The 15,751-nt window shown below is 58.7% G+C and overlaps 2 protein-coding genes across 4 annotated transcripts; one reads left to right on the top strand and one right to left on the bottom strand.

The window, feature by feature from the left end:
• The first annotated feature begins 2,710 nt into the window (after nt 1-2,710).
• On the top strand, nt 2,711-8,555 carry SHD (Src homology 2 domain containing transforming protein D). 3 transcript variants are annotated; one of them, XM_087425727.1, is made up of 6 exons: nt 2,711-3,633; nt 4,700-4,805; nt 4,882-5,070; nt 6,037-6,160; nt 6,849-6,968; nt 8,141-8,555. In XM_087425727.1, the coding sequence occupies exons 1-6, from the start codon at nt 3,382-3,384 to the stop codon at nt 8,325-8,327; spliced, it is 978 nt and encodes a 325-aa protein (XP_087281853.1). In that variant the 5' UTR covers nt 2,711-3,381; the 3' UTR covers nt 8,328-8,555. The 3 variants fall into 3 exon arrangements, with proteins under 3 accessions (XP_087281853.1, XP_087281854.1, XP_004441353.2); XM_087425728.1 differs by having other exon boundaries at nt 2,711-3,660; nt 6,906-6,968; XM_004441296.3 differs by having other exon boundaries at nt 2,712-3,660.
• A 687-nt stretch (nt 8,556-9,242) lies between these two features.
• Nucleotides 9,243-15,671, bottom strand: TMIGD2 (transmembrane and immunoglobulin domain containing 2). Its single transcript, XM_014795943.2, has 5 exons — nt 15,590-15,671; nt 13,569-13,928; nt 10,234-10,272; nt 10,048-10,149; nt 9,243-9,722 (listed from the first exon to the last, which is right to left on the bottom strand). The coding sequence occupies exons 1-5, from the start codon at nt 15,633-15,635 to the stop codon at nt 9,340-9,342; spliced, it is 930 nt and encodes a 309-aa protein (XP_014651429.2). The 5' UTR covers nt 15,636-15,671; the 3' UTR covers nt 9,243-9,339.
• Between the last annotated feature and the right edge of the window lie 80 nt (nt 15,672-15,751).

The raw sequence follows: 15,751 nt of genomic DNA, 5'->3' as shown, positions 1-15,751 counted from the left end.
TTCGGCCCCACCGTGGGCCATCCCAACCTGGTCCCCTCCTGTCCTGGGGCCTTAGCTCCCATCCCCCCTCCAGACTCAGGGATCCAGGGGGGCTGCTCCATGAGACGAGGGTGAGGGACAGACAGGGCAGGCGCAGCCACCAGCCAGGGACCCTATCTGGCTCTTTCCTGAGGCCCTGTCCACCTTAAGCATATATTGAGCACCTACTGTGTGCCATGCAATGGAATATTATTCAGGCCTGAAAAGGAGTGAAGCCCTGACACAGCCACACCGTGGATGGACCTTGAACACACGACACTCAGTGAGAGAACCAGACACAGAAGGACACACGGTGTGTGATTCCATTGATGTGAAATGTCCAGAACAGGCACATCCACAGAAAGTGGGTTCGTGGTTGTCAGGGGCTGGGGGAGGGGATGGGAGTGACTGCTCATGGGGATGGGGCTTCTTTTGGGGGGTGATGGAATGTTCTGGAATTAGTGGTGATGGTTACACAATCTTGTCAACATACTAAAACCCACTGAAATGTACGCTTTAAGTGGGTAAATTGTAGGGTATATATGTTACATCTAAAAAACAAAAACGGTGCCCCAAAGGCGTCCAGGCTGTAAGCGCCCAACAGACGTTAGCTGTTATCCTCCCATTTCGCAGATGGGTAGATAGTCCAGGTCACTCCCCAAGGGCAGGGGGGCTGGGGGTGGGCACCGAGCCCCACCCAGGAGGTGCCCCCGATAAGCTGCGTCTCAGACCATGAGTGCTGGAGGGAGGGAGGTCCCCCCAGCCCAGGACCCCCAGACTGCCCCCTCCTTGTCTTTGCCCACGCAGTGCCCCCCTCCTGGCACCGCTCCCCTGTTCCCTCCTCTCCCGATCAGAAACCCAAACCCACGAGGTTATGTGGCTCTTCAAGGTCACTCCTCGAGGTCGCTGGACCAGCCGCCCGCCCTCCTTCCCATCCACCATCTCTGGCTCCTCCCCGACCCCCCCCATCCTCTCCTTGGGGCGGGGTGGGGGCGGCCCCAGGAGAAGCCAGCTCAAAAGGCGCAGAAAAGTCAAACGCCCGTTTGATTCTGCCTCCAGGGCTGCTAATTGCCATTCCTAACACGCTCTGTAATTAGAAGGCCCCTGTCAAATCCTTATAGCTCCGATGTCTCCTATGTACTGACAGGCGAGGACTCGAGTTTGATGAGATCTGTCAACGGCTCATCGCCGGCCGGGAATCGCCTGGCGGCTGACAGAAAACAGGACAATTATCCGCCGTGCTCCCCGGCGGTCCCCGGGGATGCTGCCTTGTCACCCGTGGCAGAGGGAGGGGTTGGGGGGGACCTGTACAAATGCGCTTCAGGAGGGGGACCCAGTTCAACAGGTTTGCCTTGGGCGACGCCGTGGAAGCTGGAAAGGGATGTGCCCTCACAGGCTTTGCCTTGTCTGCTCTGGGCCTCAGTTTCCCCATCTGGAGACAGCGGAGGAGAGCCAGAGAACCACTGATTCTGGCGGGTCTCGAATGCCACTCCAAGCCAGGCCATATCGTGGCGTCCCCAGAATGAGCTGCGGGTGGCCCTCAGCAGGTTCCTTCCCAATCTGTCTGTGCCTCGGTTTCCCCATCGGTAAAATAACGCCCTCCATTCTGGCCATCCTGTCTCCAGCTCTCCGCGGCTTTCCTGTGACAAGCCCCATTTTTCAAATCAGGAAGGAAGGAGCAGGCTGACACTGCCCCGGCCCGGCTGTTCCTCCCGGGGTGGGTAGCTCAGTGTGGTCCTCCCTCCCCTCCAAGCCATAGGCACCAGCCCACCCTGGGGACGGGGGGGTGGGAGAAGGGAATCTGGGGTCCCCTCCTTCCCTGCCACCCACTCTTACTCCAGTATTAGGGGGAACTGAGCCAGCCCCCTTACGGGGAAAGAAAAACTGTTTGCTCAGGAGGTGGGCAGCAGCTCTCTTTCCCTTACTGTCCCCAAACCTCTTAGTGTCCTCGTCCCCAGACAGCTTCAGCTGCCAACAGGCATCCGGGCCAGGCGAGACCCCTCGCATTTCTGTCCCCCTCCCTGCCTCCACCCCCAGAAGCCACAAAGGGACAGATGCTGGGGACACGCGCCAGGCACAGATACCATCTCCCTTCCCCTGGCCAGCTGCCCCACCCCCGCCCCCCATCCTGCAATTAGTCCCCTGGGGAGGAGGGACAGACAAGAGCCTCTGGGGGGAGGGGAAGCCAGAGCCCCGTCCCTTCCTTCAGCTGCGTCAATATCCATTTCAACCAGTGACCTCTGGAACGATTTCCAATTTCCCATCTCCTGGTCAGTTTCGCCGCCAGACTCGTGTTCAATTTCAACCCTGCACAGCGGTCACTCGCCCCCTCTGCTGGTCAATTTCACCCCGCCTCGCGGTCAAGTCCGGCCCCCCATTTCCCGGCCAATTTCCACCTCCCCTCCCCGCCTCTGCCCCCCTCACTCCCCAGCAAGGTCAGCCCTGCCGGGTCCCACCTCCCGCGCTCCTCGCTCGCTCCGGCCAGCCCCGGTCGGTCCTCCGGGTCAGTGTCCAGCTGCCGCGGCCTCGGCCCCCGCGACTCCGGCCCCGCATCCCCCTCCCTCCGCGGGCAGCGGCTCCCCTCCTCCCCAGAACAGCTGAAGGTCTCAGTCGCCTCCGAGGGGGGCGCAGGGGGAGGAGAGGCGGGGGAAGCCGCGGGGAGGGAGGCGGGGAAGCCTTGACGACGCTGCCCGGGACGCGGCCCGGGGCCGGGAGGGCGTCCGCCCGCGCGCCCCCTCCCTGAGTGCCCCCTCCCGGCCGCGCGCCGGCGGCGGCGGGGAAAGTCTCTTCAAAAGCGTGAAGGAGGATTGGAGGAGCTTGATTTCCCTTTGTGCCCGGGGCTGGGGCCGGATCGAGGCGGCCGGGCCGGGGGCCGGGGATTGGGGCTCCCCCCGGAGTGCAGAGGAGCGCAACAAAGGATGCGCCGCGCCGGGGTCACCGTCCCCGCGGCCCAACTTTGCGCGCGGCGCCCGCGCCCCCGGGGAGCCCGCCCGCTGCGCTGAGAACCCCGGCGCCGGAGCCGAGCCAGGGCTTGGGGGTCCGCAGGCGGCGCTCCCCCCGACCCCCGGACCCCAGGAGGGGACCCTGGGGCTTCCCGGAGGCGGCGGGCGGCCGAGCCGCGCACGGGGACCGCGCTGCCCGCGGAAACTCCGCGCGCGTCCGCGGATGCCGCTCGCCCTGGCCGGGTCCCGCGGTCCTTCCAGACCCTCCCCGGTCTCCTTTTTCTTCTCCCCTGTTCCCCTGTTCTGAGCCCAGCCAGGGGGCACACCTGATCTCTCTCCTCCTCCCTGGGGGTTCCGCCGAGGAGAGGGGCATGTGGGTGCCCCTCTGACAGTGGCCGGGTTTGGGGTGACGCGCGCACGAATGGCCAAGTGGCTCCGGGACTACCTGAGCTTTGGCGGTCGGAGGCTCCCTCCGCAGCCGCCCACCCCCGACTACACCGAGAGCGACATCCTCAGGGCCTACCGCGAGCAGAAGAACCTGGATTTCGAGGACCCCTACGAGGACGCCGACAGCCGCCTGGAGCCGGACCCCGCGGGCGCCGGGGACGCCAAGTACGACTCCCCGAAGCATCGGCTCATCAAGGTGGAGGCGGCCGACATGGCCAGAGCCAAGGTCTTGCTGGGCGGCCCCGGGGACGAGGTGCGTGGCCGGGTGGCCCCCGGAGACGGGGTGGGGAGGGCCAGGCTGGGCGCCCCGACTTTGGGGAGCTTGTCTGATCTGCGACCCCCCGGGCGGGCCGGGGCACCAGCCAGACACCCCCCAGCCCTGCACCTGTTTGAAATCTGTCCCTTTCTGGGGCACAGCGCTGAGTGGCCTCCTTCCTCTCTGGCTGGGCCTGCTGTGTCCCCGTGTCCTCCAGCTCCCTGGTCCCCCCTTCTGTCCCTTCCTCTTGGCAGCTGGAGGGATCTTCCTAAAACAGCTCTGGGCGGGTCACTCCCCTACCGGGCACCGGAACAGCCTCACCCCTGCTCTTTGCCTTTCCTGTTATTCCCATTTTCCAGAGGCAGAAACTGAGTCTCGCCGACTCACCCAAGGTCACGTGGCCCTAGCTGGTTAGGATCTGAACCCAGACCTGCCTCCAACGCCCAGGCTTTCTCAGTGTTTTTCCTAGAGGGTCAGGAGTCAACACCAGCCCCCAGTGGAGACAGACAAGGATTTGAGGAGGATTACGAAAGGCTGTGTTGCGCGGGGCTTAAGAGCACAGAGAGGCAGGAGGTGGCAGGGCCTCGGAGAAGCGGACAACCTGGGATCAAACCCTGCCTCTTCCTTACCTGCTGTGTGGCCCTGAGCAAATCACTCCCCCTCTCTGTGCCTCGGTTTCCTCATCTGTAAAATGGGGATGATGTACTCACTGAATGTTGGTATCGCAAGTAAATGTATGTGTTTAGAACAGTGCGGGCAGCTGATAAACATTAAAATTAGGGAAGGAGGGAGGCGGGATCTGCGTCGGGAATCTGAAGGGCATGGAGGGAGAGAGGAAAGGAAGCTGGCATCTGTCTGGAACATTCCTGGGTGGTAGAGAAAACACTCTACCTGCCTCCAAAAATGAACTACTTGGGGGGACGTGTCAGATGGCCCAGAGAGAGCAGGTAGGGCTGTACTGTCGCCCAGCAGGGGGCTATCCAGAGATAGGCTGGGTCCCCTGAGCCCCCGTCCCTCCCATTCCGTCTCTCTCCAGTCAGAAGGCGACACCGAATATTCAGACCCCTTTGATGCCCAGCCCCATCCGCCACCCCTGGATGACGGCTACATGGAGCCCTACGATGCCCAGCGGGTCGTGAGCGGTGAGTGGGCGGGGCTTGGGGGAAGGGGACAGGTGGGAGGTGGCACTGGGAGCTGACAGCGTCCTCGGCCTCCCAGAACTGCCGTGCAGGGGCGTGCAGCTGTACGACACCCCTTACGAGGAGGAAGACCGAGAGCCGGGAGACAGGCCTCCTTCGGGGCGGAGGCCTCGGCAGAGCCGGCTGCCCCAGGAGGATGAACGGCCAGCTGATGAGTACGACCAGCCCTGGGAGTGGAAGAAAGACCACATCTCCAAGGCCTTTGCAGGTGCCTCTCCCACCCGTGCCCTGACCTCTGAATGCCTGCGTCCTTCGATTTCCTGCTCTGGTCGCATCCCCTGTTTCAACTTACAAAGTAGACCCCAATCATCTGCCAGGTTGGGAGTTGGTTAATTCTTACTAAAGTGTGAATGACTGATAGTCATAAATTCCTCTTCCCAGGAGAACCTGTATCCTCCTTGGAAACTGAAACCCCTTTTAGAGTGCAACCTACTCATTCTGCTCAGTATAGTGCAGGGATAGTCTTTAGTGTCAGACTATTATCTCCTGAGTCTCAGTTCCCTTACCTGTAAAATGGGGGTCATTTTAGTACCTACCGAACAGGGTGCTTATAAACTGAGTGCTAGAAAGGGCTCAATTACATGGGAGCTCTTGGGGGAGAGGGCAGCATTTATTAGTAGCTATCGTTAGGTGGACTTGGGGTCAATTCCTAACCAAGTTGGGTAAGCTTGGACGACTCTCTGAACCTCAGTTTCCTCTTCTGTAAAAGGGGTAATAAGAAAGCTTTAAGAAATAAAATAACTTGGACCAGGAAGAGTTGTGGGAACCCATCTTTGCCCCAGAAGATGTATGACTGGGAGGGGAATGGGAGCTCAGGGCCGCAGTCTACCTGTCTGTATATTGGGGGTGGTTTTCTAGCTCCAAGACTGGGCCAGAATCCGGCAGAACTTCCAACCCACCCCTCTGGCCACGCCCCCTGCTCTCCGATTTGTCACTTATGGAGCTGCCCCGCCCCTCTATGCAGATTTATGAATGACCACACCCCTTCTTCTGAAGGCCAATGGGTTGCACCAATCCTGCCCCGGCCTTAAACCAAGCCCTTCCTCTTCTGGATTCTGATAGGTTGCCCCAAGCTGGGACCGCCTCCCTACTGAGATTCCATTGGCTTGCCCCTGCCCCGCCCCTCTCAGGTGGGCTGGACTTAACCCTTTCCCCTCGAACCCTCGCCCTCCAGTGCAGTTTGACAGTCCGGAGTGGGAACGGACCTCGGGCTCAGCCAAGGAACTCCGGAGACCCCCACCACGAAGCCCCCAGCCCGCAGAGCGCGTGGACTCGGCCCTGCCCCTGGAGAAACAACCGTGAGTGAGGAAGCTGATGATGGAAGAGCCCAGACCAGCTACAGATTCCTCGGACTGGGGGGGCTGGAGGAACTTTGATTCATTCATTCACTTCATTCATTCCTTCAACTAATCTTCCCCGGGTGCCAACGCCTGCTCTGTGCCGGCCACCTAGCTAGGTGCAAAGTAGGATCAGATGGAGTCTCCCTCCCTCTGGCATCAGACTCTGGGCTCGATTCCCTGCTCTGTATCTCCTGGCTGTGTGACCTTGGGCAAGTCACTTACCTTCTCTGAACCTGGGGCTCAAAACCCTCAAGATGTGCCTGGCTCAAATAGAGTAAAAGGAGATTTCCTCCCTTCACTTGGGTGGGGCTTGTAAGAAGGACACAGGTGGGCGGGGACAGGATGTGGCAAATCTCACGAAAGTGAAAGTGGTCGGCAAGTGATTGAAGTTGGGGGGTTAGGGAGGGAGGCTGTGAAGATCAAGGTTGAATCGGAGGCGGCTGCCACACCGGGGGCCTGGGCTCAGCCGACCCCGGGGATCACCGTGTCTGCCTGAAAACCTGGCTCCTCCTGAGAAACCCCAGGGGATATTTCTTGCTTGTTTGCCTGGGTGTCACAAGCCCTGGTAGCGACGGGGCGTGCACTCGACCCCAGGGTGTGTTGGAAGGGGGTCGCCCTTCGTGAGATAGCTGTCCCCTCCTCCTAGGTGGTTTCACGGCCCCCTGAGCCGGGCGGATGCCGAGAACCTGCTGTCGCTCTGCAGGGAAGGCAGCTACCTCGTGCGGCTCAGCGAGACCAGCCCCCAGGACTGCTCCCTGTCCCTCAGGTGAGACCCAGCCCCCTGGAGGAACAGAGTCACAGGACTGCATGCGTCCAGCTTTCGGGTTGATTCAGCGGGAGCGGAGAGGAGGGGGCTCCAGCAGCCAGTGGGTGGGACTTCCAGGACTGATAGGCAGGGCTTCCAGGCCAGGGGGTGTGGCTTCCAGGCCAAGGGGTGGAGCTTCTAGGGCAGGGGCGTGGCTTCCAGCCTGGGGGTGGGGCTTCTAGGCCCAGAGGGCGGGGCTTCCAAGGAGGCCACCATCATGGTTCCAACTGGGAATGAGCTCCCTGTCGCTGGAGGTATGCAAGAAGATGAAGTGGAAGCCACGCAGCAGCTCTAGGCCTTGGGTGAGATGGGGACGTAGGTGTCCAAGCTTTCTTCGGACTCCCCAAGTCCAGAAGTTGAAGTATATCCATTTGTGTCTGTCGGGGCCAGAATCTCAGAGTGGCCCTCTAGGCGTCTGAGTTGGAGACCCCGGTTCTACATACTTCTCTGCCTAAGATTCTAAGTGTGTCTGATTATAAAATGCTCCTAAGATTCTACTAGGCGTCTGAGTGTGCGATTCCTAGAAGGACAAGATGGGTAGAGGGCTCAGAGGCAGGTTCAAATCCTACATCTGCCACTTTCTAGCTGTGTGACCTAATCTGAGTTACCCAACCTCTCTGGGCCTCAGTTTCCTCATCTATAAAATAAGGATAATGATAGATAGCATCCAGTTCATGGTAATACTGCGATGATTAAATGAAAAAATGTTGAGAATAGTTCCCAGGAAACAGGAGGTGCTTAATTCATATGGATGATGATGACAAAATGATTCCAGGTTCTAGGTCATTCCAGCCACCAGACATGAAGAGAAAGGAAAGGGACCCCAGACTGGGGGTTAGCTAGCGGGGAGCCCAGGAGGGGTAGCGCAAGAGGTTGGGAGGTTTGGCGAGAAAGTCCAGTCGGTGTTCCAGGGAGGGACTTCCACCCACCGTGACCTCCAGCCTGCCTTCTTACGGCACATGGATGGACGAAATCCTAGCCAGTGTGGGACAAGCCAACAGCTTGACACCAAATGGCTGTTTACCAGCAATATTATGGCCAGCCCCCAGCTCCTGCGGGCCATGAGGGAGTGACTTTAGGGCTGGAGATCAGGTCTGGGGTGCTCAAGGCTCCCTGTGACGCCCGTCCCTTAGGAGCAGCCAGGGCTTCCTGCATCTGAAGTTTGCGCGGACCCGGGAGAACCAGTTCGTGCTGGGTCAGCACAGCGGCCCCTTCGCCAGCGTGTCCGAGCTGGTGCTCCACTACAGCTCCCGCCCGCTGCCCGTGCAGGGCGCCGAGCATCTGGCCCTGCTGTACCCGGTGGTCACCCAGACCCCTTGACCGGGAGCCTCAGGCCCCTGCCCTGCGCCCTGAGGGCCCAGCATCACCCGCTGAAAATGCCAGAGGTCTTTCTAGTCCTGGGGGAGGCCAGATGGAGAGACTCCCGAGCCCTCCAGGCCCTGGGTCTTCATCAGAGCCGCCGTCTCGGCCCCCTTCTGGGTTCCAGGGCCCAGAATTGTGTCTGGAAGCCCTCCGCTGGCCTGGAAAATAAATAAGTTATTGTGTGTTTCCAGTGTCTTTTCTGGGAGGCCGGCCCCAGGGAAGGACGAGGGAGATGGACCCTTGGAGGGAGAAGGGTGTCCCCAGCTTCTCGTTTTGGGGACAGAGCTGGGGTCGGAGACTGAATTGCTCACAGGGAGGGACCAAAACTCAGAGAACTGGAGATGGGCAGGGAGCGAGGTACGGAGGCAGAAGAAAACCCGGAGACAGCGGAGACCGGCAGATGAAAAAGACGAGAAACTGAGGGGGGAGGCTCTCAGGCCAGCCCCGCCCCCGCTCGGCCCCTCCCTCCCATCGGGCGGGCAGCGCGGCCCGATGCCGCCGCAGGAAAGACATCTGTCCCCATGGAAACAGAGAAGTGGGGGCGGGGAGCCGGGCCCAGCTGGTGTCACTTCAAGGTGAAGTCGGGCAGGAGATCCAGGGAGCTGATAAATGCCAGGGAGCCCCCATCTCCGCCCTCTCCCGTCATCTCCGAGCCTGCCCGGGGGCGACACCAGCTGGAGGGGGGCCTCCAGCTCAGGGCCCTGTTGGGAGGCCGCGAGCATCACTTCTCTGCTAATTGGATATGTCCCTCCAAGGATAAGAGGGGGGAGCTGACGAGTCGTCACAGAGGCTCTTTGCCACAGTGGACCTCCCCCCATCCCTGGGGGCTCTGGGACCCCCAGATGACCCCTCAGATCTCTTTAGCACCTCCAAATCGCCACCAAGTCTGGCTTTGCTTTCTTCATGAGCCTTTATTGAGGGTTCTGGGGGCAAGGGAGAGGTGCGGCGTCCCAGAAATGAGGACGGGGTCTCAGGACGGAGCGCGGGCCCCGCTGACCCCCGTGGAACCAGTCGCATCTTCACGTGGCCACTTGGGGGTCCTCTCTGGGTCTCCGGGGGCTCCGACTTCTCTTCCTTCTTCAAGGAACCCTCTCGGCCTCGGCTGCCTAGAGGGGCCTGGGTCAGGAGAGACTCTGACTGTAGAGATGAGATGAGTGGGCCTGGGGCTGGGGCAAGGTTTGGGGGCCAGGCACCGCTGGGGGGTGGGGGGCTGCGGGAAAGAGACGGAATAGAAGCTCTGGGCTTTCCGGTCCTCCCTGGGGGTCTCCAGCACCTTCCCCTCCACAGGCCATGCCTCAGTCTTCTTTGGCGCCCCCCGGGGCCGGTAGAGGACGTTGCTGTAGAGGGGGTTCCCTGCATGGGGGAGAGGGGCGACACAGCCCAAAAGGGGGCACTTAAGAGAGCCTGGCCCTCTGCAGCCCACCTCTGGGGGCTTTGTCTCTGCTTCTGAAAAACATGGGTGCAGCGGCCAGCCGTCTCCATCTATTCCCATTCTCTGCCCCCCGCAGCTCCACCCTCCCTCCTTCCGGAAGGGCAGGTGTGGAAGCCAGATGGGGGGGGGGGGGGGGGTGCATTCCCAGCTGCAGTTCCCGCCTCCGCCACGCGGGGGCGGAGTCGCCAGCGGACGGCGGCGCCTGCGCGCACCGTCTGGCCCCCGCGCGGCCACCTGCGCGGTTACCTGAGTCCTCGTGCCCGCAGCGGCGGCGGCCCCAGATCCCGGCGCCCAGCGCGATCGCGGCCACGGCCACGCCCCCCGCCACCAGCAGAGCCGGGAGGAGTCCTATGGGGGGAGGGGGCAGTGTGACGGGGGGCGGGGCAGGGGGCGGGGGAGGGGCTGGAGGAGGGGCGCGCGGGCGGGGCTCACCTGGGAAGCTGGAGCCCTGTTTTGGCGGTGGCCGGCCATCTGCAGAGAAGAAACCCGTGTCTCGGGGGTGCCTCCTGCACCCTTCACGGTCAGAGCCCCCCGACCCTATATGGGACCTCAGGGGTCCTGCCCCTGCCGTGCTGTGTGAGTTCGGGCAGGTAGATGTTCGTTCTGTACTTGTTTCCTCTTCTGCAAAATGAGACTAACCATTCCTATCTTGCTGGGTTATTGTGGAATAACTGGCAACTGGGTTTTTTCATCATGAGCTCCATTACCCTCATCAGGAACACCATCGCCCTGGTCATGAGCACCCTCATCCTGGTCAAGAGCTCCAACATCCTCGTTATGCCCTCCATCACCCCCACCAGGAGCTCCACCATCCTTGTCATGAGCCCCATCACCCCGTAACAGGCTCCACCATCGCCATCAAAACCTTATCATCCCCACCATGAGCCCCCTCACCTTCATCCTGAGCTCCATCACCCTGCTCATGAGCTCCACCACCCTGGTCACGAGCTCCATCACCCTGGGCACGAGCTCCATCATCCCCATCCTGAGCTCCATCACCCTGGGCACGAGCTCCATCATCCCCATCCTGAGCTCCATCACCCTGGTCATGAGCTCCATCATCCCCATCCTGAGCTCCATCACCCTGGTCATGAGCTCCATCACCCCCCATCCTGAGCTCCATCTCCCTGGTCACGAGCTCCATCATCCCCATCCTGAGCTCCATCACCCTGGTCACAAGCTCCATCATTGTCATTTTGAGCTCTATCCCCTGCATCATGAGCCTCATCATTCCACCACAAGTCCCATCATCCCGGTCATGGGATCCATCATCCTCATGGCTCCTGCTTTTTGAGCCTCTACTCTGTGCCAAACCCATTTTACATATGAGGAAACTGAGGCTCAGAGAGCCTGAGTCACTTGCTGGGGGTCACACACCCAGGCGGCAGCTGGGCACTGCTTTGAACAAAGGCATTGCTCATCTCATCTCCCCTCTCCTTACACTGGCCTGAACATTTGAGTCTTGCTGAATAATCAGCGTCACAGATATAATAACCACTTACGTTTATTGAGAAGTTACTAGGATCCAGACCCTGCAATGAACTCTTTAGATATAATCGCTCTAAATCCACCTAACCCATTGAGGAAAGCACTATTAGCTCTGTTTTGATAGCTAAGGAAACGGGCACAGGGGATCAAGTTACATGCCCAGGGTCACACAGCAAGTGAATGGCAGAGTGGGGACGTGCTTCCAGGTCCATATAATTGACACGAACTCCAGCCAAACGCTCCTTCTGCTGTGACTAAGATGAGGCCCGGCGCCCGGGACCCCTTCATCCTGCAGGTTCTAAAGTTGGCGGGGGCTGCCAAGGAGCCATGGGGATGGGAAGCCAGCTGTGTGGAGCTGGACCCACGCCCGCCCTCTCCCTCGCAGCTGCCAACAACCACAGCCTGGCGCCTCCGCATCCCACTTCTGCTAATTGGTAATTGGCCCTCTCGTCACTAGAGGGGCGGGTGGCGGGCAGGACAGCCGTAACACACCGCCCTGGAGGCATGCGGTGGGCGGGCCCTGCCAGCTGGAGAGGATTGGGCGTCTCTAGGGGCTGGGAGCCTGAGAGGGCCCGGGCACGTGCCCGAGGCATCAGGAATGACCAAGAGCAGGAGCCCCATCTGGGTCAGCTTGGGTCTCCCCGCCTGCACAGGGTTTGGTCCATAAGGGAGTGTCATGTGTGAGCTGGGATCTCAAAAAAGCCAGCTGCACCCCTGGCTTGTGTGGGTGCCTGGACACATCTCGGCCCCCTCTGGACCTCAGCGTTCTCATCTGTAAAATGAGGCAGCTGCTCAGCTGATCTGGAAAGTTCCTTCTGGCTCTGCGAGTCAATGGCTTTCGATTCTGGCTTCTAGAATTCTCTGCTCTTACTCTGAGATTGCAAAATCCTAAGAGTCCATCTATTTGAAGTACTTAAGATACTGCAATTCTACAATTCTAGAATCATGCCTTCCTTTATTTCAGTGTTTCTCAACCTTTTTCATTATCATCCCTCTAGGGAGACATTTAAAAAACCTTAATTTGTTCCCTCATGATATTTTAATACCACAGATATACTGTAAATCTGTTTATGTACTACCTTTATATCTATGCTTTATACATAAAAAGAGTAAGGTTTTCTTTGCTTCCCAATAGCCAATTTTTGCCTCCTTAGGAGCAATATTCCCCATTGAGAACGTGTGCTGTCCTTCTAAGAACCTAGGATTTTATGTCCCTAGGGTTCTAGAACTGCAAGATTTTATATTCAAGATTCTAGAATTGTCTTAGGTGCAACAGAAATGTGTACATATGGTGACCAAAAGACAAGTTCTAGATTGTTCACAGCAGCCTTATTCATAATAGCCAAAACCCAGAGAATACCCAAATGCCCACCAACAAGAAATTGGATTGATCAACGGTGGTGGAGTACACGATGGAATAGTCTACAGCAAGGAAAAAGAATGAAACTCTGCTACGTGCACCGACATGGAGGAATCTTCCAGACATCATGTTGAGTGAAAGAAGTCAGACACAAAAAAGAATATACTCTGTGATTCCATTTAAATAAAGTATGAAACCAGGCAAAATAGATCTATGCTGTTATAAGCCAGGATAGTGTGTGGGGGGGTGAGGGGTGAGGGGGCACGAGGATGGCGTCTGGGAGGCGGCTATGTTTCTTGAGCCGGGTGGTGGTACATGGGTGTGCTCAGCTTGTGAAAATCCATTGCTATGGTTTGAACACCACTGAACTGGCCATTTCTGACATGTGCATTTCTCTGTACGTAGAATATACTTTAATAGCATGTTTTAAAAAAAGATTCTGGCATTGTTTTGAATCAAACTCCAGAATTATATGTATCAAGAGTCTTTATGATATTCTGGAACAGGGCTCAGCAAACTACAGCCTGTGGATCAAATTCGGCCCCGGTTTGTGTTTTTTTAAATAAAGTTTTATCGGAACCCAGGCCCGCCCATTCCCATATGCACAGTCGATGGCGGCTTTCACGCTCCAAGAGCAGAGTGGAGTATTTGCAGCAGAGACTGTCTGGTGCACAAAGCAGGAAATATTTACTACGTGGCCCTGTACAGAGAAAGTTGGCTGAGCCCTGGTCTCGAATGATAAGTTCTAGCGCATCTTTGTTTCTGTGCTTCTAGAATTTGATGTTCCTGCGTTTGCAGAATCTGCAAGAATCTGATTTGAAGAATTTAGAGTTTCTGTTTCTAGGAGTTGGAGATGTTAGAGTCTTAAGAATCTAGAGGTTCTGAGTCCCTGGCTTCTTCCTCCCACTCGCCCCCGTACCTGTCTCCACCAGCAGCCACGTTCCGTTGCCCTCGGCCTCCTCCAGCTCCGGGATCTCCGTGGCCACCCAGCACACGTAGTCCCCGCTGTCGTTGAGGCTCACGCGGTCCAGCTGCAGGGTGACAGTGCCAGGTGGCCGCCAGGAGAGCCGCCTCCAGGGCCCGCAGCCCCCTGGCCTGAGGCTGCCCTTGGTGACATATGATTGGCACACGCTGTCGCCATCCTTGATCCACTCCACACGGAGCTGCTCCCAGGCCTGGGTCTGCACCACCTCGCAGGTCAAAGTCACCTGGGTGTCCTGCCTCACCCGCAGCCACCTGGGCTCCTGAAGCACACTCAGGCCTGGAGCTCCTTGCAGGGCTGGGGGACAGAAGACGCGAGTGAGGCCTTTCTCGTGTGTGTGTGTGTGTGTGTGTGTGTGTGTGTGTGTGTGTTTGTGACTTACTCCCCTAACGAGCCCGCAGGGGCTAGGCAGTAAGAGTTTGCAACCTTGCTGCCTGTGTGATCTGTGCAAGGTCACTTCTCCTCGATGAGACTCAATGGCCCCATCTGTGAAATGGGTATAACTCTCCCGGCACCCGTGAGATTTCAAGATGGACTCCCAGCTGTGTGCGTGCCAGGCCCTGCCCTGGACACCGTGGACACAGACACAGAGGGGACCGAGACAGACAACAATCCCTGCCTTTGTGGGGCTGACACTCTGGGAGGAGAGAGACACAAGAAGTCGTGAAATGAGAATCATGATGGAGGAAAGGAATGGGGGAGTGGCGATAGAGGGTAAGGATGAGGTGAGAGACTGCCCTCCTCTACTTATGGAGGGCAGTCAGCGAAGGCCTCTTGGAGGAGGTGACATTTGACTGGGACTCTGTTAAGAAGTAGCCAGTTGTGGGAAGGAAGGAAGATATAGAGGAAGAGCACTCCAGGCAGAGGGAACAGCCCGTGCAAAGGCCCTGGGGCAGCACCGGGCCTGGGGTGTGGGAGGAACAGCGAGGAGCCCGTGTGGCTGGAGCAGAGGGAGCGAGGGGGAGAGAGGGAGGAGGTGGGACCAGAGAGGTCCGCAGGGGATGGCTTATGCGAGGGCTTGCAGGCCACAGGGGTGGGGTGTGGTGGGGATGGGGAAGCGGAGGGGGGGAAAACAGGGGCAGTTTGCTTTTTAATCTAAGTGTGATGGGAAACCAGCAGAGCAGGGAAGAAACACAGTCCCATTTAAGATTTTTAAAAACCATCCTGACTGCTGTGGTGAGAACAGACTAGGAGGTGGGGGGCTGCCGGAAGAGGAGGGCCGAGGAAAGCAGTAATGGGCGCACGACCCTGGAGAGAAGGGGTCAGAGTCTGGCCAGATTTTGAAAGTTGCCCCTAGAAGATCTGCAAGAAAATCTGAATTGGGAGACAGGGAAAGAGGGATGGTGACCGATTCCCAAGGCTTTAGCCTGAGGGACTGTGCGAACGGCGGTGGCTTTTGGCCAAATGGGGGACGCCGAGGGAGGAGCAGGGCTGGAGCAGAGAGTTTGCTGTTGGCCGTGAGATGTCTGGGTGCCTGTTAGATGCTCCCAGAAGGGGTGAGTTTGTGTCGAGTTTCCGGCATCGGGAGGCAACTGCAGCTGGCGCTAGAGACGAGATCATCTGCCAGGGAACAGTGTTCCAGGCAGAGGGAACAGCAGGTACGAAGGCCCAGAGGTGGGATCAAGCTTGGTGTGTGGGAAAAAAAGAAAAGAGTCAGCAGGCCAGACATGGGGGAGACAGGGACCGTGGAGGAGGGTGGAGACGAGAGAGGCCAGAGTGGCCAGGTCACGAAGGCTGTATGTAGGTCACGGTCTGAATTTTATCCTAGGGGCCCCCTCTGAGGATTCTGCTGGAATCCTTCAACCCTCCTAAGGTTCTGAGAATCAGAGACAGACGGGCCCTTGTTGGCAGAGCGGAAAGACTTAAGTTGTAGAGCGGATCTGAGCGGGAGGGGCAGGCAGCTGGGGTGATGGGGAAGAGCGGGTGGGGACAGAGGGGAGGGAGACCCAAGTACTCACCCCAGAGCTGCCCCAGAAGGACCAGCGCTGTGCCCAGGGACCCCATTCCTGGCCCATCAGGCCCCCCACTCTCCTGGCTGGCGCCCCGCCCTCCCCACCCCCCTGCCATTCAACAGATTTCCTGCCACAATCTCCGCCCCCTGCCACAGAGGCAGATGTGAC

This window comes from Ceratotherium simum, chromosome 39, assembly GCF_057802395.1.
Source record: "Ceratotherium simum simum isolate JZ-2026a chromosome 39, ASM5780239v1, whole genome shotgun sequence".
Lineage (NCBI taxonomy): Eukaryota > Metazoa > Chordata > Mammalia > Perissodactyla > Rhinocerotidae > Ceratotherium > Ceratotherium simum.
The sequence above is the reverse complement of the archived record's forward strand: the minus strand, read 5'-3'. Positions and strand labels throughout refer to the sequence as shown.